Raw genomic sequence first — 23,607 nt, 5'->3', positions numbered from 1 at the left:
GAGTACAAATGCATGAATGATTCAAGGATTGATGGGCTATGGGTGATTTTAAAAAGAATAAACTCTACTTATATTTTACTTTTCGCCCCCTCTCATCCATATAGCCTCATATGCTATGCACTCAGTTTATGTAATTGTAGACTCCCCTCATATTTGGGGCACTAGAAATGGATATCCAGGAGCATGGTTCCTCTAATATGCATCTACTCCTCATCTGCTTTGATTTATAAGAACTAAGACAAGCACTCTTATTTAAATATTTGTACACATTGAGCTCAAGTCATGTGAAGGACACTGTAAGAGGTCCAAGCCATAGGACATCTTCTTCACAAATCAGACACAAAGGAGCTAGGGCATCGAAGGCAAGTACAATGAAATTGGCTAGCTTTATAGGCATGAGAGAACATCCCTCAATGTAGTACTAGGTAATGAACATGATGCAATCGGTAGGGTGGTAGAATAAGTAGCCCTTGCAAATATGGCCTAGCATGATGAGCAATGCCATTGCTAATATCTATTCTTCAATATTGGTATTATCAATGAAGGGTATGCATGAGGAGGATGATCACAGTGCCTTGTCCTCTTCGAAAGGGACCCTCATGTGGCCAATGGTAAGCAACATGTGTGAGAGCACAAAGGGATGGGTTTGAGGCTGAGGATAAATAGGTCATGTTGAGAGGGAATTGACTTGGTTAGTGATATGCTATGATATTGTCTTTTAATGTTGACATGACACCTGAATTGTAGCATGTGTCATTGCACCAAAATAATAAGGTAGACAATCCACAATCGGTGTGCCAAGAACCGAATTCAACCATGCCAATAGTGGTAGCTTCTAAGGCACCAACCTTATGGATTTGCTAAGTTTGGGAAACACAACCCCATTGTGCTTGTGTGTGATGCAAGCACCGTTAAGACCACCCCCACCCTATTCACGTAAGATGGGGTTGAGTAATTGGTGGTAGATTTATCAATCCCTTACAATGACCTTGCCATGTTTACCCATCTCATCTGATATGAAGTCGATTCTTGAATGATAGGTATAAATCTATAAGATCCATGATTGAGGTTGAGTGTATCCAAGTAACTCTAGAGTCTGTTGAAGGGATGTCATACTTGCAAGTTGAGTCTAAAACTTGCACTAGGAGAGGGCGGTGGGTGAGGGAAGGCGATGTTATCGAATGCAACAGAGTTGAGGAGTTTGCTAATGAGATGGCATACTTGCAATGGAGTCTGAACTTGAGTTGGGAGAGGGCGATGAGTGAGGGAAGGTGATGTTAGTGAATCGAGGTGAGTTGAGAGGAGTTTGTTGAAGAGAGATGGCACACTAAACTCGCACACCGGTAAAGCGGGTTGATGTCGTCGAATCCAGGTAAAAGGGTGCTGGTTGAGGGAAACTGGGAAAGTGGGTTGATGTTGTCAAATCCAGGTAAAAGGAGGGAAGACGATGTGGTCGAATCCATGTGAACTGAGGCAATGCGACAGCTCTCGGCAATAATAGGGTCTGGGAGGGGGGTTATAAAAGCAAAGCGTGAAGGGTGGTTGATGTGGTGGAATGCAGGGAAGCAGGATATTGGGTGAGGGAAGGCGATGCCCCCCCTTAGCTCTCGCCCTCCTCCTTAGCTCTTGCCAACCCCTCCCCATCGGCCTGCCCCTTCCCCTTGCCCAATGCTCGCCAGTCTACAACAAGGGGGGTGGTGGCGTGGGGTAAAGCGTGAAGGGTGGGGACGAAGGGCATATGAGGGATGCCACGTGGCGGGATGAGAGGGGAGGGGTGGAGCTAGGGGGTACGGGATGGGTTAAAGGGGGGGAGTGGGGGTTAGGTTAAGAGGGCCGGAAACAGGGGATGAAGGATTTTGGTCGTCTTCTCTGCAGTAGAAGCAAGCGATCTCTGCGTCTCAACGATGGCGATGGCGATGGCGACGGCGACAAACCTCCCCAGTTCGAGTTTTTCTCTTCATATTTGATCTCTCCATCTCTTTCCCTCCCCATCGAACTCCTTAGCTCCCTTTACCTCCCCGTCTTTCTGATCCTCCATCGCCTTCAGCTCTCACGGAATTTTGGCCACTGCGGCACGCACATGGAACCTGCTCCAGCCTTGCTTTAGCTTCATCCCCCCCTCCGGGCTCGCGGCCATGCGCAGGGTCTCCGGGTGCCACCAAAATGTAGACTTTCGGAATGGCGTTCAGTGCATGAGTCTAGGGTTTGCCTGCCCTGTTCCATCACCCGCGGTAATTTTCTACTGGTGTTTCATCCGATGAGAAGCGAGCGAATGAAGGAACTGATCGAACGCCTCTGCTTTTCTTCCGAATTACCCCTCTCAAACGGAGCTCAGCCTCGAAGACTGCGGCTGCACAAATAATCCTACGCTTTACACAGGTCTTATGAAGAACAAAACTATTTATGGAGGACAGTCTCCAACTTGCCGCCGTTTTTGTCACCAACAAAATCTGTTCTGCCCTTCTGAAGGTTCAGGGTCCTTTGGCAGCCGTTTTTGGGAAGATTTCCTGAACTTATCTCTTAATTGGAGCAATTCAATTGGTGAATGGTGACTGTTCACTAGATTTGAAGCTCTGTAAACTATTTCACCATGTCCTCAAGCAATAAGTTTGCCAAGGGGCCAAGCCGGGGACAGTCTCGGCTTGGCCCCCCTCAAAAGCGAGGGATTATGCCCTTGCGTCCAGGTCTTCCCCTGAAAGATAGAGCTGCTTTGGGACTGGGAAAGGATGCTGTTGGATCTGGCAGTGCAGGCAACGGGGGCGTCTCGGTCACTTCTCAAGAGGAAACCTATCAACTCCTTGCCGCTCCTGCTGAAACTGGGCGGCGCTTTGCTATGATGATACGGCTTACACCAGAGATTCTTAACGCGCTGAAGCAGGCCGAGGCAGAGGGCAATGAAATGCCCATGATGAAATTTGGAGCAAACGCAAGTGGTCATGTGAGTTCACAATTTCTGAAGGCTCTGAATACCTAAGTTGATCATCTTGCCCTTATAGGCTACAAAATGAACTGTGGCAAAGAAGCAGACTTTTGAATTTTGTGTCTTGTTGATATTTTGATTTTTCTCTGGATTCATATAAGCATAGATTCTACCCTAGCTCTGAGTTGCCTTTTGTTAAACTAATGGCATACTACTAGTGTGTAGCAGTTGAATGCTCCCTTAATCTGTATTACTGGAAGATATTTTTGCCGATTAAGTCTTATCATTCTCCATCTCGTCAATCCCTTTAGCTTGCTGTCTAGCAATTCTAGTGACTGGGGTCACTTTCATTTTCACGCATTGAGAACTTAGTACAGAGAGACGGGGTTTTCATACAACCTTGTTACTGCAATTGGGAAATTTTGTGTTCCTTTACTTAGGCAAAGCAGCAGTGCATGCAACAAGTAGGATGGATGGTGAAGAAAGACCTGGAATAATGGGTGTAACGCTTTATTTTGCTTCGCTAATTGGGTGATAGTATAGAATGATTGGCAATGTTTATACTATGGTCTACACCCACTGTTGAGCGTTGATGATGTCAGTGGGGATGTCATAGTAGCTAATCCCTGCTATGCATGATGGAGTTTATGGTTTTCAACCTTATGAGTGACTATCATGAGATTGAAACTCCACTATGTTGTGTTTTTAGAGGATGAGTTTGGGCATGTTCCTGGACTCATCTAGGTATATAGACTGATCGGCAATATATTTTTCATATTGCCTCTTGCGGTTGACCAATTCTATACAAGCCTCTGGTGTTAAATATCGAGAGAGCCTTAAGTGCCTTTCCCAATTACCGCAATAACAGAGGAAACCTCTCTCTCTCTCTCTATATATATATATATATATATATAAAATTCTATACAAGCCTCTGGTGTTAAATATCGAGAGAGCCTTAAGTGCCTTTCCCAATTACCACAATAACAGAGGAAACCTCTCTCTCTCTCTGAGAGAGAGAGAGAGAGAGAGAGAGAGAGAGAGAGAGAGTCTATTAATGTCCACGGGAGACCAACAGGTCAATGGGACAGCAAAAAACCGTCTAGTACATCTGCTTTAGGGAGGGCACATGGCAGATCCCAGGGAGTGCAAAAGCAACCCCAATTATTTAGAATACCTACATCATAGTCTGAAGAAGTAATCAGCCATACATCAGTTTAAGACTGAGAGTCTTTTGGTTTTGATTTAAACTCTTTGATTAGTGCTATGCCTTCACGATAAACTGCCCATTTTCCATCCTTCCTAGCAGCCCTGACTTTAGCTAATTCCGTTGCCTTGTTCTTCAATTGAGCCCGTGTAAGTTCCTCAGCTACCCATATCTTAGTCCCTTTCAACTTGTAAGATTGTCGAAGAAGCTTGATCCGTAAATCTCACGACTCGAGTGTAAGAATAGCATGTCCTTTGGAATGCCGGATATTAGTTGCCCCGTCATCATCATCATCATCATTATCATCATCAACCTTCCATTCAATATTAGGCATGGCTGCTTTGACATGTGCTAAAGTCTCATTGAAAGAGTCATCATCTTTGAACCATCCTTCCGGGAGCCCCCCCCACTCTAACCTTCACCCAATAGAACATATCGAATGGATAAAGTGAGCCTTGAAAACCTGTATATGCGTATATATATTCTAGATAGCATGTACCGGTGCATACACAATCTTTTTCCCACTATTGCACGCTACAATATCAAGGCACAGGTGCACACACAAGATCTCTCTCCTCCCCCCCCTTCCCCCTTATTGAATATCAAGGCATAGGTGCACACACAAGATCAGTTCCCATTCTCACACATACAAATCTCTCTCTCCTCGCCCCCCTCCCCCCTTCATTGCCTGCCCACCCTGCCACTCTCTCTCTCTCATACCTTTCCACCCTCATGGTCAGCGCTGAAATGTATCTTCACATCCCTCATTTATAACATATAAATGCCCACATCCTCAGTTTTAATGCAGCTTCTGTGCAGCTCACAGTCACTCCTACACAATCATTCTTGTCTACCCTTTATAAGCAAGTATTAGTTTTATTTTCACGTATCCTCACAGCTGACTACTTTTTCCTAGCAGCAGCCGTTCCTGCCTTGTACAGAGCATAGCATTGCCATTGTCAGATGTTAAGTCTCTCTCTCTCTCTTTCTTTCTTTCTTTCTTTCATATGTGTGTGTGTGTGTGTGAGAGAGAGAGAGAGAGAGAGAGAGAGAGAGAGATTTTACAAAAGTCTGTGAGAGAGAGAGAGAGAGAGAGAGAGAGAGAGAGAGAGAGAGATTTTACAAAAGTCTGTGTGTGTTGCTCCTCGCTCTCGCTTGCTCTGATGTCAGTTAAAACCCAGATTTTTGAGAAAATCTGGAAACTTCATATAGGTGAACCAAGAGCCTGGGGAGGAACCATTGCTTGTTCAGCCGAAGCATGGACATCAAAGGAAACTCGGACCTAGGTAGGGGCATTGACGAAGGGGATCAGAGCAGCCCCTATGAGGGGAATGAATCATGCCTCAATTGAGAATAAGAGGACCTTCAGAGAACCATCCATTGAGGGGGATACCTAAACAAACATCCCCCAAGCTGGAATAGATGGTTTGGCTACCCATGCTAGTTTTCAGCCTTGCTTACTTAGTTACTTTTGGAAGAGTATGTAGAGCATGCTATCTAGATAGCCAAATTTTTGTGTGTAAATGAAACAGACATATGTGAGTACAAGACGCACTCTGCTATGTACATAACACCTGCAGCCAATAAATCAACCAACTCTCCCTCCCAAGGATCATTCCCAATTGTACATAGGAGTGTTTTTTTAATTAAAAAAACCCAAAAGTGCTGCTTTAATTAATGGGCCCTTTGTTGCTTAGTCTGGTAGCAATCTGCCTCTCCTCCTGATACTGCCACATGCTCTAAGGGGCTTTCGTAGCTTCCAGTGATTGACAAAACTATGGGCGTATTGCCCTTTGTATAGGACAGGGGTTGTTCCCCCCCCCCTCCCCCCCCCTCTCTCTTAGATGGCCACTGGGGCCCTGACCTGGATTGACCTGATTGCTGCCAACCAGTTTGAGCTGCAGACCTGACTGACCTCATATCCTGGCCCACCGACCCCCTTAGACACCTGGCCGAAGGCTTGGGGCCTTAAAATTCATCACACCCCTCCATTGATTCCCTTTGTCAGGCTTACTGCAGCTTCCAGGGCCACCCAGCCCACATGGCTGGGCGCTTCAACATATCAGGCTGCCATGCACTAGATCTTTACTTCTCTCACGTCTGCCTATCTGGCCTGTGCCCATGTTGTCCTCACAAACGGGGCAGTGACCCTTCTTTTTTGACAGCATTGCGTCCGTGTTCTTGAGGTCTAGGATATGCTTTCTTTAAGTTTCTAAGCAGCCTCATGATCCTCATTAAATTGATCTGGAAAAGCCTAAATCTTTGGTGCAAAGTAGGACATGATAGTGACTTACTATATCTGATTCCCGTGAGGGATCTATCATATTGGTGACTAATACTTTCCCCAAAAACAGGGCTGTTGGTTAAAGACCTCCAGTCTGCCATAAGGTAAGCTTCAATGCAGACGTATTTGATGCACCACAAGTACCTTGGAAGAGGTCACTTGAGAATTGCTCACATGGTTTTGGAGGCAGTTGGTTACAGGATCAGAGTTTTTGGATGGAACCTTGCTGGAGGGGATCCACATGAAGTATCCAATTGGATCTCTCTACAAAAGGGTAAACATGGATGCATATGGAGATATCCACGAGAGGAAGGGAGAGAAGGAAGGAGGAGGGGTAGGACAGAGAGAGAGAGAGAGAGTAGGCAGCAAGTATGAAGGAGGAGGGAGAGTACATTGCGCATGAGGGAGGGTACTTATATAGTACTCCTTATCCCCTTTGACCTCTCTATCTTGCAAACACCCCCAAGTGCTAATAATCCTAACCACCACTAACTTGCCCAACTTTTGGCCTTTCATTACAACCATCCCCGCTGAAATATAATTTTGTCCTCAAAATTGCAAGTGATGGTGGATAAACTCCAAAACTCCGCTATAGAATAAACATGCTTCAACATACAAAGCACCTAGGTCAAAAGGAAAAGTAGAATAGTTCTTTGCCCTAGATGTTTTGGCACTTCTTGGGTCATGTAAGTATTGATCCCACCTCGCATGCTCATCATCAAGAAGCTCCTCAATCACATAGCCATTGCTTGTGTGAGACCATAGTTGCACGAAATGCTGTTTCGTGCTGCCGAAACGGAAATGGAAATGCCAGCTGTCTTTAAAATGGGGGTTCTAGTTACCCGCTTTTCTAAAACACTTGAACATGGTTTCTTGCCGCGTCATGGCCTTTTTTGCCGCCTGCATCATCCCCAATCTGCTCCAGCCTCTCCATTCTCCTCTACCCTCTCCATTCTCCTACTCTAGCCTCTCCACTCCCCTACCCTCTCCATCCTCCTACTCTAGCCTCTCCACTATCCTACCCTAGCCTCTTCACTTTGCTACCCTCTCCACTCTCCTATTCTAGCCTCTCCACTCTACTACCTTAGCCTGTCCATCCTGCTCCTCCTCTCCTCATTCTCTTGCTTTTGTGAGAATGTGGGAGCAGGAAGCAAGAGTGAGCAAGAGAGCAAAACGTAGAATGCAATAGAAGAGATTAGGTGAGTACAAGTGAGGAGATGGTTTTGTCCAAGTGACAAAACCATACTAACCCACTAACTGTGGTTAGGGGGAAAAACCTCCTAGTGAGGGAAAAGTGCCCCTATCTCACTTATGGATTACATTGGCCACTGCCTAGAATATGCCAATAATTCTAACACCCCCTTGCAGTGCCAATGTGATGTACAAGGAAGTGATCAATCACCAAAAGGAGATAAGTTCAAGGCACTGCGAAATGCCTCAAACTTCTCAGGTGGAAGTGCTTTGGTAAAGATGTCTGCAACATTGTCATGTGTTGACACACAGATCATATTGATCTCCCCTGCAGGCAACTTCTCTTTGACATAATGATAATGAACCTTAATGTGCTTCATGCGAGCATGAAACACAAGATTCGTTGCCACTGCTATAGCACTTTGACTATCAGTGAGGATTGGAGAAGGACCCTCCAATAAGAGTTGAAGATCAGCAAACAAACGATGCAGCCAAACACATTCAACTGTCGCTGTGAAAGCTGCCCTGTACTCAGCTTCACATGAGGAAGTAGCCACAGTTGATTGTTTCTTGCTCAGCCGAAATGTAAGCTTTGCCCAAAAAGAAACAATTACCACTAGTGGACTGCCTGGTGTCATAGTCTCCAGCCCAATAAGAGTTGAAGATCAGCAAACAAACGATGCAGCCAAACACATTCAACTGTCGCTGTGAAAGCTGCCCTGTACTCAGCTTCACATGAGGAAGTAGCCACAGTTGATTGTTTCTTGCTCAGCCGAAATGTAAGCTTTGCCCAAAAAGAAACAATTACCACTAGTGGACTGCCTGGTGTCATAGTCTCCAGCCCAATTTGAGTCACTGTAAGCATGCATCTGCAAGTCACCCCCCTTGGGAAACATCAAGCCATAAGACTTTGTGCCTTGCAACTTCCCATCAAGGAAATCTGTTTTTATGTCCAACGGATGGACATTCCAAACAAAATTTCCAGCCATGGCAATAATTGACCTGATGGTGGTCATCCCGAATGTAGGAGCAAAAGTCTCCTCACAATCTATGCCCTTTTTCTGAGCATAGCCTTTGGCAACCAGCCGTGCCTTGTATCTTTCAATGGACCCATCTGGCTTCCTTTTCACTTTGAAAACCCATTTGGTACCAATGGCATGTTTCCTTGGTGGTAAATCCACAACATCCCAGGTCTGATTTTTCTCAATGGACTGGAATTCATTGTGCATGGCATTCCTTGGCTTCTGCAAAAGTGTTAGGTTCGTCTTCATCAAGAAGAGTACCTGCATAAGCTGTCTCAACAGAAAGAGCCCCCCCTGCGTGCCTTACTGCACTATGAGTCTTGCCAGGCAAAGGTGCCTCAAGTCTAGTCTCCCTGAGAGTCTGTAGCAACCAATTTGGAACTGTTTTGGCTGCATGTATCTCTTGAATCTCTTGCCTGACAACATCATCCACAGCCTGTGGAGGGACAAAATCAGCATGTGGCTGAATTGGGGCATGTGGACCAGGAGGAGGTTGCTGAAAATTCTGATTTTCAGCATGGGCCTTAGGTGGAGAACCAAAAGCTATAGGGAGCATCCCCTCAAAAACATCATTTGAAGAAGCTGGAATAGTAAATTCAGCATGTGTATGAGCTGAATTCTCTGAAAAAATAACATCTCTACTCACAAAAATCTTGCGAGTGTCAGGATTGTAGAGATGATAGCCTTTGCTTTGTGCACTATACCCGACAAAGATACACTTTAGTGCCTTATCTGACAACTTATGTTGAAACTCCACAGGCACGTGGGCATATGCAACACAACGAAAAACTCTAAAGTGATCCACTAAAAGCTTTCTCCCATGCCAAGCCTCATAGGGAGTTATTGTCTTCAAAGCCTTTATGGGAGCCCGATTCAAAACATAACTGGCATACATGAGGCCTTTGAGCCAAAATGTGTGAGGCACCTTCTTACTAGTGAGCATGCATCTATCCATCTCCATGAGAGTGCGATTTTTCCGCTCAACTTTGCAATTTTGCTAAGGTGTAAGCCTCACTTTAAGTTGATGTGTGATGCCTTTGTCCTTCAAAATTCCCCCCCTCAGTCAGTGCGAAGTGTCTGCACCTTGAGTCCTGTCTCATTTTCAACCATGGCCACAAAGTGTTTCAAATGCATAAGCACATTTGATTTTTTCTTCAAGTTGCCATAGCTCATGTGTCCATATTTGGCATGCCATAACTCTGCATTCTGCATGGTAGCAGTGGGCGTGCTCACTGAAAGTGCAAGATCAGATCTTTTCTCATAAATATCAAGCTTAAAAAGACCCCGATACAAAGTGCCAGACAACATCAAAGCATAATCATTCTATTTGTCTCTGACTACACACTTAGCATCATCAAATATGACCTAAAATCCTCCTCTATTGAGAGAGGACACTGAAAGTAAATTCTTCTTTGTACCTGGTACATAGAGAACATCAGTAATTCTGAAATTTGTGCCATCTGTGGAGGTAAGTATGATATGACCCACTCCACACATTGAATAAGAAGAATTGTTTGCACATGTCACTTTCTTTTTAGCGGGTGGTGCATGCAGAGATGCAAAAAGACTCTTCCTTGAAGTGATGTGCTTGGAAGCACCACTATCAAAATACCAAGTGTTTAGTGTCTCATTGACAATGAAAGAGCATGCATCTTTTGAAGGGTCATAGCTGCAAGTCAAGAAAGCATATGAGTCATCCTCAAGAGTCGTAGTATTTGGACCAGCCACTGGAAAATCTGAAATGTACATAATCTTCTTCCACAAAGTTGGTTGTAACATCCCCTCCTTCATGTGCATTAGGAGCTGATGCATCTGAGACAGCCAAACCCGAATCCTTTTTCTTCTCTTTAGCTATTCGCTTCTTGCATTCACCAATGTAATGACCCGGCTTCTTGCAGTAGTGACAAATGCCCTTCCTCTTTGGCTTCTCTGCATCACCTTTAGCCTTATGAGAGGGCTGTCCAGAATCAGCTTTATGCTGATGTGTGGGCTGATTTCCATGTTGCTTTTGCTGCCCTTTCCCTTTGGGCCTGAACTTTGAAAGCATGGCATGCTCACCAGCCCGTGTGGCATTGTTCTTTCTTGTTTGCTCTTTCTGCAACAAGAGTCCTACCAACTCATGAAAAGAAAGAGGATTGCTACCCCCCCTCAATGATAAATTCAGCAAGGTATGGAAACTGAGATAGGACTCAGGAAGAGAATTCAGAGTGGTGGTAATCATCTCTGAATCTAGAATAATCTCATCTATATTCAGCAACTGTTCCCTCAAATCGTGAAGTTTGGTGAGGTGAGCATTCATGGAATCTCCCTCATCCATGTGTGTATGAGATAGCTCTTTCTTCAGGAATGAGACCTTGGCATCATTTCTTGTTGCAAACATGCTCTCTCCACTTCCTCTCCCCACTCTTGGCTAGGCTGTACCCTAGGCCCAGCCAAGGGGTTAGTCCAGCCAAAAGGGGGATAGTTGATATGGCCAGCCCATCCTCCCCTCATCCCCCCAAGCTTTACTCCGCCATGGTAGCCACAACCCCTGCTCCCTTCGACATGACGTACTCTAGGTATAAGATTCAACCTCCCCCAACGCCCACCAAGCCGCAAGAGCAGATTTACCATCTCCAGCAAGAAGTGCGAGACCTGAGGTCCCAGCTCAGCCAAGCCCTAGCTCGTATTGCAGTTTTGGAAGGTCCAAGGAAGCAGGAGATTATTGCAGCAGCCGTACAAACATGTAAAGCTGAGCCCCCAACATCACAGCTGATTTCCATGGTTAGAGAGCTGATCCAGGTGAAAGTGACAGCTGAACCCAAGGTTGACATCCAAACAGAGATCCAAGAACATCACCTTCGGAAAGAGAATGCTATGAAGATTCGAATAGGGGGAATACCCGATGGGCAGCTCGAGGATGACACTTTCGAGGAGGCAATTGACAGAATCAAGGCAGCAGTCCCGGGCATTGATCAGCAAGCCCAACTGATGACAAGAATGATGATGAAGAGGAGTCTTCCCCAGTTTATTTATCGCCCAGGAATGGACACGTTGTCATCACCTTCAACTCGAAGACACTCAGGAAGAGGATTCTATGACAATCCTATAAGTTGAAGGGGACAAAGATATGGATTGCTGAGGAGCTTACAAGAACCCAACTGAAGAACAAAGCTACCGAGCTTGCCAAGGTTCGGGCAGCCAGGGAAGCAGGAAATGGGCAGTATATCGTGACGGTCTTGCAGTGATTAGAGAAAATCTAAAGACCCTCAGTCTTAAACTGATGTAATGGCCACTCCATAGCCTAGTACTTAGTTCCTTTTATGTTTTATGTTCTATGTGTTTTGTTTTTTGGAGGAATCTGATGATACTCCCAGGGAGGTTGCCTATGGCCCTCTCTGTACTGATGTATAAGCAGGTCTCTTTTGTCCCATAGACCTTTTTAGGTCTCGAGTGGACATTAATAAACTTTCTTTCTTTCTTTCTCTAAAATATCCTAAGCTGCCCTCGAGGTCTTGCATGACCGAATTTGAGGAATGATAAACCTCTTGACAGAAAGGGAAATAACTGAAAGAGCTTGTGCATCCCCTGAATCCCATCTTTTTCGTTCTACTATGGGAGCCACCAAAGTAATAGCTGCTGCTCCTATCACTTGTCCTGCACCTTGACCTCTACCCCTGCCTCCACCTTGAGTGGGAGTGACAGGTGTAGCCACAGTTTCTGGCCTTGATTCATCTCCATTGACATAATCTTATAGATGTTTGCCAACCAAGATGTTGCGAACCATAAAACTCCACAAGGAGTAGTTGGTGCCATCCAACTTATCCTCCTGTGTGAGGACTCCGGAATTGTTCTAAGCCATATTTGCCAGACAACTAAAAAATGCAGCAAACTAGACTCCTGGGATGTAAGATGCACATCCAAAGTCTGCCAAAAATTCTGCCCAAAATGACAATTGCTGTCAAAGGCTTGAAATGCACCAAAATGCTCTGCAAATGCCCAAAATCTGCAAAATATATGTGCAAAAAATAACAAATGTTTGCAATGTGACTCAAACTGAGTCCAAAACTGCTTGCAAAGCTCCCAAATGATCTGTCCACTGCTAAATTGCATCTAAAATGCAAAAGCCCAAATTCCTTCAAGAAATTGCAACAGAAAGATGGCAAATCGACCAAAAGCCCCAAATTTTGCAATTATCTGCAAAAGCCCCAGATTTTGTTTGCAAGATTGCAAGCAGAACTTAAAAAGCCCCAAATTTTTGGAGCAGATTCTGCAACCTGACTGCAATGCCTGCAACAAATAGAATGCCCCAAATGTGCTTCCAGAGTACAAGCCAAACAATGGCTATTTGCAAAATGGGGCTGCCAAAAATCACCCTGCAAGATGCACCTGCAAGGAAGAACCACTGCGAAAGCCCAATGCGAAAGTACAGCCTGTACGGACAGTGTGTACGGACACATTACAGATGTAGGTCGAGCGGTTGCCATACTTCCACGCACGGTACGGGATTGAAGGTGCAATGTGTACGGGATGTACTGATGCGTACGGAATGTTTAGGCGCCTGCTGTACGGTCGAAGCTGTGCGGACAGGCTTTGCAGGACTGTACAGCGCTGGATCAAGAGCTGTACGGATGGTATGGCAGATGACAGGACTGTACGGCAGCACAGAATTGTACGGGGGCAGCGTTTCATGGACGGGCTCATTGCAGTTCCGTACAGTCGTACGGACTGTATGGACGAATGGCGATTGTACGGATGGCGTGCCCTGATGGGAGCTGTACGCAGTGCTGCGGGCGTATGGACGGAATGCAACAGTAGCAGGAGCATGAGCAGTACGAACTGAAGGAGCTTGGTAAGGAGCAAGTTCGAGAGCTCAAGCTGCTCTGATACCAAATGTGAGAATGTGGGAGTAGGAAGCAAGAGTGAGCAAGAGAGGAAAACGTAGAATGCAATAGAAGAGATTAGGCAGGTACAAGTAAGGAGATGGTTTTGTCCAAGTGACAAAACCATACTAACCCACTAACTACGCTAAGATGCAGGCGCGCGTCCGCGACTCAATCCAGGATCAGACCTGGCACCTGGGAACGAGACTTGCTCCCAACTGCTCACTGAGAACTGAACCCCCTGGGCCTCTTTTATAGACTCGGGCCCCGAGCGCCAAAAATAGCGAAGACCTATAAATAGTTCGTACCCTTGCCACTCAACCCGAGAATCAAGCCTGCCTAGCTCTAAGCAACCCCAGGCTAACCTGAGCTAGTCCTGTGTACCTGGTACACGTCAGATACCAATCCGTGCACATGACATACTCCCCCTCCTCTAAGAACTCACTCCTGAGTTCGCTAAGAAATCTGGAAATGTTCGTTGGAGGTTTTGTAATGTCTCCCATGTTGCATCCTCCTCAACACGATCCTTCCACTTAATCTTGTATTCCGTGATAGTACGATTACGAATCTGTCTTTCACGAAATTCAAGAATACACTCAGGTTCGTGAGGAATAAAAGTCAAATCTGTAACTTCTATAATCTCACGAGAAGAAACAAGTTGATCATCTGCACCCAAGACTTCTTTCAGTCTACTGACATGAAAGACTGGATGTACTTTAACATCAGGAGGCAATTCTAGTCGATATGTAACTGGTCCAATTCTTTTAATGACCTTGAAAGGACCATAGTATCTGGGGGATAATTTCGGAACCAAACCAGTACTTAGGCTCTTGGATTCCTTAGGAATTCGCAAATATACCATCGTTCCTTCAGAGAACTCTCTAGGTGAACGATGTCTATTAGCATAAAATCTGTCCCGATCTTGGGGACTTCTAATAGACTCCTTGGTAAACTGCAACATTTCCTGCATATCTAGCAAGAAGTTCTTAGCAGCATCATTTTGAATCCCTTTTAATCCAACCATAACTGGTGACTTAGGTTGAAACCCGTACATAAGCATAAAAGGACTGTAAATGCTTTGCACTGTTGTAAGCAAATTCAATCATAGGTAGATAATCTTCCCATGAAGAGTGTCTCTTAGATACATATGCCCGAAGCATGTCTTCAACCAACTGGTTGACCTTCTCTGTACTGCCATCGGATTGTGCATGATCCGAGGAAGTAGTTTCCAACTTCTCAAATACAAGTGTCCAAAAGTTACTTGTAAACTTTGAGTCCCTGTCACTGACTATGTCAGATGGCAAACCATACAGCTTAAACAAGTGGTCCACAAACTCGTGAGCCAGTTGAACAGCTGAAATAGTTGTTCTAGTAGGTAAGAATCTAGCCATTTTTGTCAAACGGTCTACTATGACCCAAATGGAGTCATGACCCTTGCGCGTTCGAGGCAAACCAGTAATAAAATCCATGGAAATACTTTCCCATTTATTACCTGGAATCTGTAATGGCTGTAATAAGCCCGCGCTTCTAAGGCGTTCGGCCTTAGTAACCTGACAAACGCGGCAACCTACTACATAGTTCTCAATAAATGCATGCATCTTAGGCCAATAAAAGGTATGCTTCACAAGAGACAGAGTGCTATGTATACCTGGATGTCCAGTACTAGGAGCATCATGAGACTCCCAGAGAATCTTGGATTTAAGGTCCAGAACATCAGGCACACAAATCTTTTCATTTCGGAACAGCAAGCTGTTCCTAATCATCCACCGACCTCCTGCCGCCTGTACCATAGGTGGCACAATCCCTGAGTCTTGTTCAACCATGGAGCTCCCATCCTGGACTCTCTGCCAATAAGAACTGAAATGACTATCAGTTGCGTATAGCCCTCTCAAGGATTGAAATAGGTCTGAGGATATTTCTGTAAATGACAAAGCATTTACAAACTTAACTCGACTTAAGGCATCCGTCACATTATTCAACGAACCTTTGCGATAACGTATTTCGAAATCAAAATCTTGCATTAATTCTGCCCATGTAGCTTTCCTTCCTCTCAATTCTGATCCATCACACACATACTTAATTGACTGATTATCAGTCAATACAAGGAACTTCGAACCATACAAGTAGTGTCTCCAAACCTTAAGAGCATACACTACAGCATAAAGTTCCTTTTCTAGTGTGGGCCAACGATATTGGGTGTCGTCTAGCTTCTTACTCTCGAAAGCTACAGGTCTGCCCTCTTGGAATAGAGCTGCCCCAATTGCATAATCGCTCGCATCGGCCTCTAAAACATAAGGCCGGGTAGGATCGGGTAATGCAAGAACGGGTGCTTCCTTGATAGAAAACTTCAAGGTTTCAAAAGCCTTGTTCATTGCATCATTCCAAGGGATCAGCTGAGTAGACCTGCATCCACGACCTTTCAATATGTTTGTCAGGGGTGCCGTGATATGTGAATAATCACGCACAGATTTTCGAAGAAATACCGTAAATCCTAGGAAAGAACGAAGTTGTTTCACAGTCTGAGGGATAGGCCATTCTAAAACCTTCTGGATACGATCCAGATCAATGCTAATACCTTCAGAAGAAATCTTGTGTCCTAAGTAAATGATCTCCTTCATAAAGAAGTCACATTTACTCATCTTGGCATAAAGCTTATGCTGTCTTAGAACAACTAAGACAACCCGGAGGTGTCCTATGTGATCCTCAAGCGTTTTACTATATATCAAGATGTCATCTAAGAACACTACAACAAATTTGCCCAAAAAATCCCTGAACAAATCGTTCATCATCTAGCAGGAGCATTGGTCAAACCAAAAGGTAATACGAGGAACTCGTAGTGACCATACCTAGTCCGGAATGCGGTCCTATCTATGTGTTTAGCATAGATACGGATTTGATGATAACCCGTACGTAAATCAATCTTAGTGAAATACTTCGCTCCGGCCAAACGGTCTATCAAATCATCGGAACGAGGTAAAGGATAGCGGTTCTTAATTGTGACTTTATTTAATCGTTTATAATCTATACACATTCTCCAGGAAGAATCTTTCTTCTTTCTTAAGAGGACAGGTGCACCCCAAGGTGATTTACTTGGGCGGATATAGCCCATATTCAGGTAATCCTGAAGCTGGGTAGCTAACTCATCCTCCTCTACCTGGCTCATCCTATAAGGTGGTACACTGATAGGTTGAGTCCCTGGGACTAATTCTATGCGATGATCTACTGCCGGTTCTGGAGGTAAACCTTCCGGTAGTTGAGCTGGGAATACGTCCTTAAAACTATCTAACAAAATTCTCAATTCACGGTGTTCAAACACACTTAATTCATTTTTGTTAATTACAGAAACAACAAATGAAGAAAGTGGAATCAAAACACACTGATAGACATCATAATGAGAATTGTTTAATTTATTCCGAAGCTGCATCGCAGATACAATAGGTCCCTGAGAAGAGGGAATTTTATCACACTGAATACAAAATTGGGTGTCCTTATCTACAAAAGAAAGCGTATGCTCCGTCCATCCGATCTGAATATTGTGGGTTTTAAACCACTCTATCCCGATCAACAAGTCTACATGCTCCAGATGCATAACATAACATGTAAGAGCTCCCGTGTAGGCCTGAATCCGGATGGGAAGCGCTTCAACCTTGCGATCCCAAAACTGCTTTGCTTTGCCGCCTCAACATCCATGTTAACCCGGTAAGTGCCATCTTTAGTGTTCCTCCATGCATCTGACTCTGATTCTTGATGTCTCAAAGATACCTCCCTTATGCAGCTTCTTTCCCAAAATAACCTGAGCAAACATTGCTGTCCTTCACCTTCACAAAGGTCTTTGGTCCCTCTCTGATTCATTAGACTATATCTCAGTGTCAGACGTACACAGAGGTACACCTAGATGTGCATATCTAATCTCAGCGACACTCCGAGTTACTAAGATTGTTCTCCTGTTTATGTTACTACATTGACAGTTGGGCCTTGGCTTTAACTCCTCTGACTCTTGATTGGACTCCTTCCTTGTGGTTAGCCTACTTCTTTCTACAGTCCTTCGTAAAATCTCCTACTGGAGCATTTTTTTCTTTCTTTCTTCCATTAGATGAATCCTCTTCTTGTTGTCATTGGGCTTGCTATTGCCAGGCTTGCAAGTTGCCCTTCCCTATGCCCTTACGTTTGTCCTGTGAAAGAAAGGCTTTGTTGTAGGATCCGTCATACTCTCTCCCAAGCTTCTTCCTATAGAAGCACATGCACTAGCAATCTGCACCGAATCCGTCTGCTGACCAATTGCTGGCAGTGTTGGGATATCTCAAGGTGTATGCCTCAGGCACACCTTATGTTTCTATGTGTGAGTGCTAGAGGCACAGTTCGGTGCCCACAAGCACAGTTAGGTGGTGGAAAAGCCACATAGGATGATTGAGTGAATCTAGGAGCAGATTGAGGAGATGATTGTGGAGCTTTGAGGTCATCAGTGATGTCAGTGACCTTGTATGAGGTGCCTACTTAAGGACCTCTTTCTTCTTCATTCTATAAGCAAGTATTCTGATTTTGTGTCAACTCTACTCTCTCCTTTCAGTGTTCCAACATGGTATCAGAGCCATTTGATCCCCCTTGAGCCCATTTCTGCCACATCATCATCTTCTTCTTCATCTTCTTCTTCTCCATTTTTCTCTTTCTTCCCAAAATCTTTGAGAGCTTGGTTCTCCACCTACAAACAACCATTGCCCAAACCCTCTGAGCTGGAAACTCCTCTAGTATGGGCGAACTTCCACTTGCAAGCAATTGAAGAAAAAACGTCTGTGGTGGCTGCCATTCTCCAAACAGCGAATTTCTTCTGTTGCTCAATACTCCCTGCCTGCTCCGCCATTGCCTGAGCCCTCTTAGGAGTAGATGGGCGACCTCAAGACGAAGATTTTGAGCCATTTTTCAAGTCATTTGGTTCAGTAACGAGGGAGAAATCGTCAAAACTCAGTTTCAGCCTGTAGCAACTCTCCCGGGCAAAAGTGCGCACCATTTCGTCCAACCTCTGTGCTGGACCTTCTCTGGTATATGAGCTTTCTTTTGCTTCAAAAAGCCCTCTTTTCCTTGCTTTGAAGAGTGAGCTACAAGCCCTCCAAGTTCAGCTTTTCATTTTTGACAGTTTTGGACAAGTTTTGAAGATGATGCTACATAAAATGCTACTCTAGCATTTCTGGTCTTTTGAAGTTTTCAATAACTTCATTACAAGTGTTGCTTCAGTTTTTCTTTGATTTGCTAGACCTGGTTGTGATTGGAAAGTGTTCATTTCATCCACTTCTATGAAGCATGTAAAAGGAAGCATCATTGTTTGAAATCTAGTCACTACTATTTGCTACATTAAATGCTTATATTTTGAAGCATTTCAGTTGTTATTCTAAGCCCTGTAAGAGAGAAGACACTACCCAATACTTGGGTTAGAGCCTCTCATGGCTTGCTTATGCAAAATATGTGAAAAGCCAAAACATAAAGCAATGTCTTGTTATGCTACAAAGGATGAAAATGCCAACCTGACTTCCTTGTTGAAGATTGCCAAAACAATGGTTGCCAAAAAGGAAGCAACTACAGAGATCTACCCTCTCATGGCACTTTTATTTGACTCCAAGTACAAGAAAAAGATGAAGCTCAGATACTTAAGATATGCTTCTCTACACAACTATGGAGATGACAAGATAATTGTTCTCTTGAAGGATATGACTTTCAGATCCACTTGTTCTATCATAGTACCATCTTATAAGGCACTAGACACTGCCCATGTGGTAAGACCTTGCCTTGACATGGATATTTTGCCTCCACAAGATGAGGCATCCCATGAAGATTATGCATTTTAAACTCATCTCTATGTATGCTCCAGATCTCTCTTTTTATGTCAAGGTACTCAGCCTGGATAGTCCTCCAAAATGAATGAAAATAAATTATTGTGTTGTGTGTGTTTGTAAACACCTCTGGTCACCTTATGATGTAGGCCATGTGTATGTTTGTTCCATGGTACCTCCTACAGACATTGTGTGCATGTACATGTAGGAGAGAGAACCATTGGAAGGTCTGTTTGTATCCCTTTCTGTTTACCTTACACCCAAGGAAACCCTTGCTAGCATGAGAACCTAGCCATAGATTTATCCTTGACCACCATGAGATGGCATGAGAAACTATGAGACTAGATGTATCCTTGACATAGCTTGAGGCATTCCCTTGAGGGGGGGTTTGTTGGGATATCTCAAGGTGTATGCCTCAGGCACACCTTATGTTTCTATGTGTGAGTGCTAGAGGCACAGTTAGGTGCCCACAAGCACAGTTAGGTGGTGGAAAAGCCACATAGGATGATTGAGTGAATCTAGGAGCAGATTGAGGAGATGATTGTGGAGCTTTGAGGTCATCAGTGATGTCAGTGACCTTGTATGAGGTGCCTACTTAAGGACCTCTTTCTTCTTCATTCTATAAGCAAGTATTCTGATTTTGTGTCAACTCTACTCTCTCCTTTCAGTGTTCCAACAGGCAGTTGATCCCTCATCACCTTCATTTTGGTGTTGTGATCCTCCAGAATGTCCCCCTCCCCATCCTCATGTTATTGAGTTCCGATTTCTAGGTCGAGGATTTTGGCCGCCGTGTTGTTGATCTCGTACATGCCTTTCAGCCTGGTCCATGCTGAATACACGGTGTCTGCCAGCCTTCGCATCTCGTAGCCGCTGTAACTGCATTTGTATCCGCTGGTGTCACCACTACCCTATAATCATTTTGCGGCCTTAGCTCCACTCCCATTGTAATCTCCTAGATCGTCTGAACCACCAGGTTTGCTGTGGATCTTCATGTTTTAGAGAGGATAGTTACTTCTGTCTAGCTCACCCGATTCCCCAAAGATTGGGATGGGCAGTGTACTAGCCGTGGTAAGGAAATCAAGGCTTAGGAGTACACCTGTCTGAAACTTGATCACTCTCCTTCTCGCAAGGGTACCTGTCCTTAAGATGTAGAAGTCAATTTCAACAAACGTGGATAGTGATCTCCTTCCAAAGTTGTTAGTAACCACAGAGGTAGAGGTTGCTTGCTACAGCCAAGACTACCCGCAGCGGAAGGCTATGTAAAATGTATGCCCAGAAACCACACAGTGCTATTTCAAATCTCACTTCTTTCCTTAATGTGTACAATTGCCTGCTGGCACCTTGCAATCTGTCAGCCTGTGTGCTCTTCTAGAGCTTCAGTGGGCTGCATAGTGATGCCCTGCAAACATTTCTCCTTGCTGCTTTGGTGGACAGTTAATGGTGAGGCAATGTTTGCAAGAGTTCCCCTGACCCTACAGGGTACTGCTCCAGGTGATCTGCGGGTTGGACTGCCTGTATGTTGGGATTTTAGGGGTCACCTCCCCACTTGTGAGCCCCCAAATGAGGAGGACATGGGGGAGGTGTACCAGCAGGGTATAAGAGATGCCACGTGGGCAGAGAAAGGGGCTGCCACAGTGGCAGATGCGCTGGGAACAGGGTTGCCACATGGGAGCATGCAGGCTGTCATGTGGGCAGCAAGAACAGGCTGCTTACAGGCCCTAGATGGTGGGCAGAAGGGCCCACTGTTGGGACAGGTACCAGGACTAGGGCCAGCGGCAAAGGCTGCGCAGAGGCAGGCCTTAATTCAGTGTTTAGGGTCCTTGGTGCCTCTGCACACAGCAGCAAGGAGGTCCAGAGACACAACAGTGCCTCACAACATGCTGCCATCACAGGGAATTAGGGTGACTTGTACCTCATCATTGGCTTCAGACAGAAGCAGCAAGGAGGTCAAAGGTGCAAACAGTGCCTCCACCGGAGCAGCAAGGAGGTCTTTTTGCAGGACATCACTATGCAGCCAGGGAAGCTATAGGAGAGCATTCAGGCTGACAATGTTTTGAAGGTGCCACAAGGAGGTAGGAGAATGAAAGGGGTCCATATCTATGCAGCACCTTAGCTGCTAGAACGTGGCACACTGTGCACACCTTTTGTACAAGGTTTTGGTCCATCTTTGGAACAATATATATTTGCTGTTTCTACTCTCATCAGCATAGTTCAATAACTGTCTGCATCTCTCCCTATGCACTTGCACACATTAAGGAAAGAAGTGAGATTTGAAGTAGCACTACGTGGTTTTAGGGCAGATTTTTTCATATTCTTCCGCTGTGTTGGCTGAAGCAAGCAACCTCCACCTCTGTTTTCTAACACTGTTGCATGGTGTCCTTTGCTGCTCCAGACTGATGCACATCTTAGGCTCACGAACAGTGATTGCTGGCCTCCCTGCTGCCCTCCAAGACAGCCTGCTGTGACGCACAGTGGATGAATAAGTCCAGGGCGTGGGCCCTCTATATAGGGCTAGGTGCCCTAAAAAAAGAGCCGACCAGCCCTGCATGTCCGACCAGTCTGCAGACTGGCCCGACCCAGACTGTCGACTGGAGCTGTCCCCGATTTGATGCCGGACTGCACCTGTTCTGTCAGATGCCCTGTCTTGTTCTACTGCCCCGACTTGCAGCTGTCTGCAGTCCTGTAGCCCCTTTTCTTGCTACTGCTGCTGCTGCTCCACACTTCGTGCCCTCCATTTGTGCTCATGGCTGGGCTCATTCCAGTCCCACAGCCAGCCCTCAGGTATGTGCATATGGTCAGCCCTGTTCTTGCTGTACATGCCGCCCACATGGCAGCTGCATGCTGCTCATGTGGCAGCCCTGCACACCATCTCAGATCTTCCCCCATGGTAGTCTCTACCCACCTTGCATCTCTCAGATCCTGCTGGTACACCACCCCCATTTCCTCCTCATTTGGGAGCTTACAGGTGGGAAGGTGACCCTGATAATCCCAACAAAGAAAACGTGAATATGAAGAAGGTGAGAAAGTGCATTTGAGAGTACCTCCTCTAATTGAAACCCTAAAGATTGGCAAGTGTCCTAAGGCCTGTCTATAATACTTATGGATATTGTTAAGCTTGCTTACAAGTTATTCTTACTAGAAGGATGGAGAGAGCATCCAGTATCATGTTAGTTGCTAAAGAAACGACTAGTTGAAGGTGACAGTATGACCAAAAAAGAGAATTTTGTAGACTTGATTGAACCTTTAGTGCTTACACATGAGCATACAGAATTCTTGATGTTTAACAAACGTGTTTTGCTATACAACTATTCAAATATATTTAGTGGAGTGGAAAGATGATTTAGAATGCTACTTGGAATAGTGTGTGCAAACTCAGAAAGCAATTTTCTATTATTTAGCAAGCACATCAACTCTTCTCAAGGGGAAGGAAATGTTGTATCAATATAGTAGAGGGGGTGTCCTGGGTTAGGAAGTGAAGATAGTGGTTGTAATCGCTAGGCCTTAGTAGCTCAAGAGGCTAGAAGTGTCAGAGGTCAAGCACGCCGGCTTGTTTTGACCCTGTATCTGATCCAGATTTGGACCAGTTACCGGATATGACCTGGTCAACCTATTAACTCTGCTCTATGAGGTGTACTACTGAGGCAAGGAGGTGTATCTTTTGTAAGTCAAGCATTCCTTGCTTGTTGTGGGATATGAACAGTCCAACAACAAATCCTAGACCTTCCTGTCAATGGGGCCAATAGTCTTGTGCCTTGTGGCATCTTTGCGGGGTCGCATATGCCCCCTCCTACTAGTTGCCTAGCCGCTAATGGGTCTCCTTTCTTTGGCCCATTTTGCACATTCATCATAGGGGAGGCTCATGTCTCAACAACTCTCCTTGATCCTCACATACCATGGTTGTTATGTGATCACCCTCAATTGTTTGCCACTTGCTGCACCCATCCGCTTCGCTTTACAGCCCCCACACTAGCGCACTCACCAAGATCTAGGAATCACAATTATCCATTATTTGATTGTCATTATTGGCTTGACGTGCTCGCGATTTTAGGTATTACAATTGCCACTTGCCAATCGCCACACTCCACAATGTAGAGGGCATTACTCCCCAAGCTATGTAGATTGTCCTTGATTTTGTGTGTCACATGTGCATAATCTCACAGTTCCTCTTCTCTTACTTGATGCAAAAGGCTCATTTGGCATTTTCCATTTCTGCCATCACATCTGACGTAGATCCTAACTCACCTACCACCTCGCACGTCCAGGTCCACTTTGACCATACCATTGACGCGATCTATGAGAGCC

General features: G+C 45.1%; 1 protein-coding gene across 2 annotated transcripts in view; it reads left to right on the top strand.

Moving 5' to 3' along the window:
- Positions 1-1,870: 1,870 nt before the first annotated feature.
- LOC147906075 (dentin sialophosphoprotein-like protein) overlaps positions 1,871-23,607 on the top strand; it is a 61,217-nt gene continuing 39,480 nt past the window's right edge. For both annotated transcript variants that reach the window (XM_087376432.1, XM_087376428.1), the window contains exon 1: positions 1,871-2,938. In XM_087376432.1, the coding sequence (XP_087232558.1) occupies positions 2,591-2,938 (348 nt within the window). In that variant the 5' untranslated portion in view covers positions 1,871-2,590. The remainder of the gene's footprint in view (positions 2,939-23,607) is intronic.

Source organism: Dipteris shenzhenensis, chromosome 1 (assembly GCF_047967505.1).
Source record: "Dipteris shenzhenensis isolate YYH24624 ecotype China chromosome 1, Dip_SZ_1.0, whole genome shotgun sequence".
NCBI lineage: Eukaryota > Viridiplantae > Streptophyta > Polypodiopsida > Gleicheniales > Dipteridaceae > Dipteris > Dipteris shenzhenensis.
The sequence above is the reverse complement of the archived record's forward strand: the minus strand, read 5'-3'. Positions and strand labels throughout refer to the sequence as shown.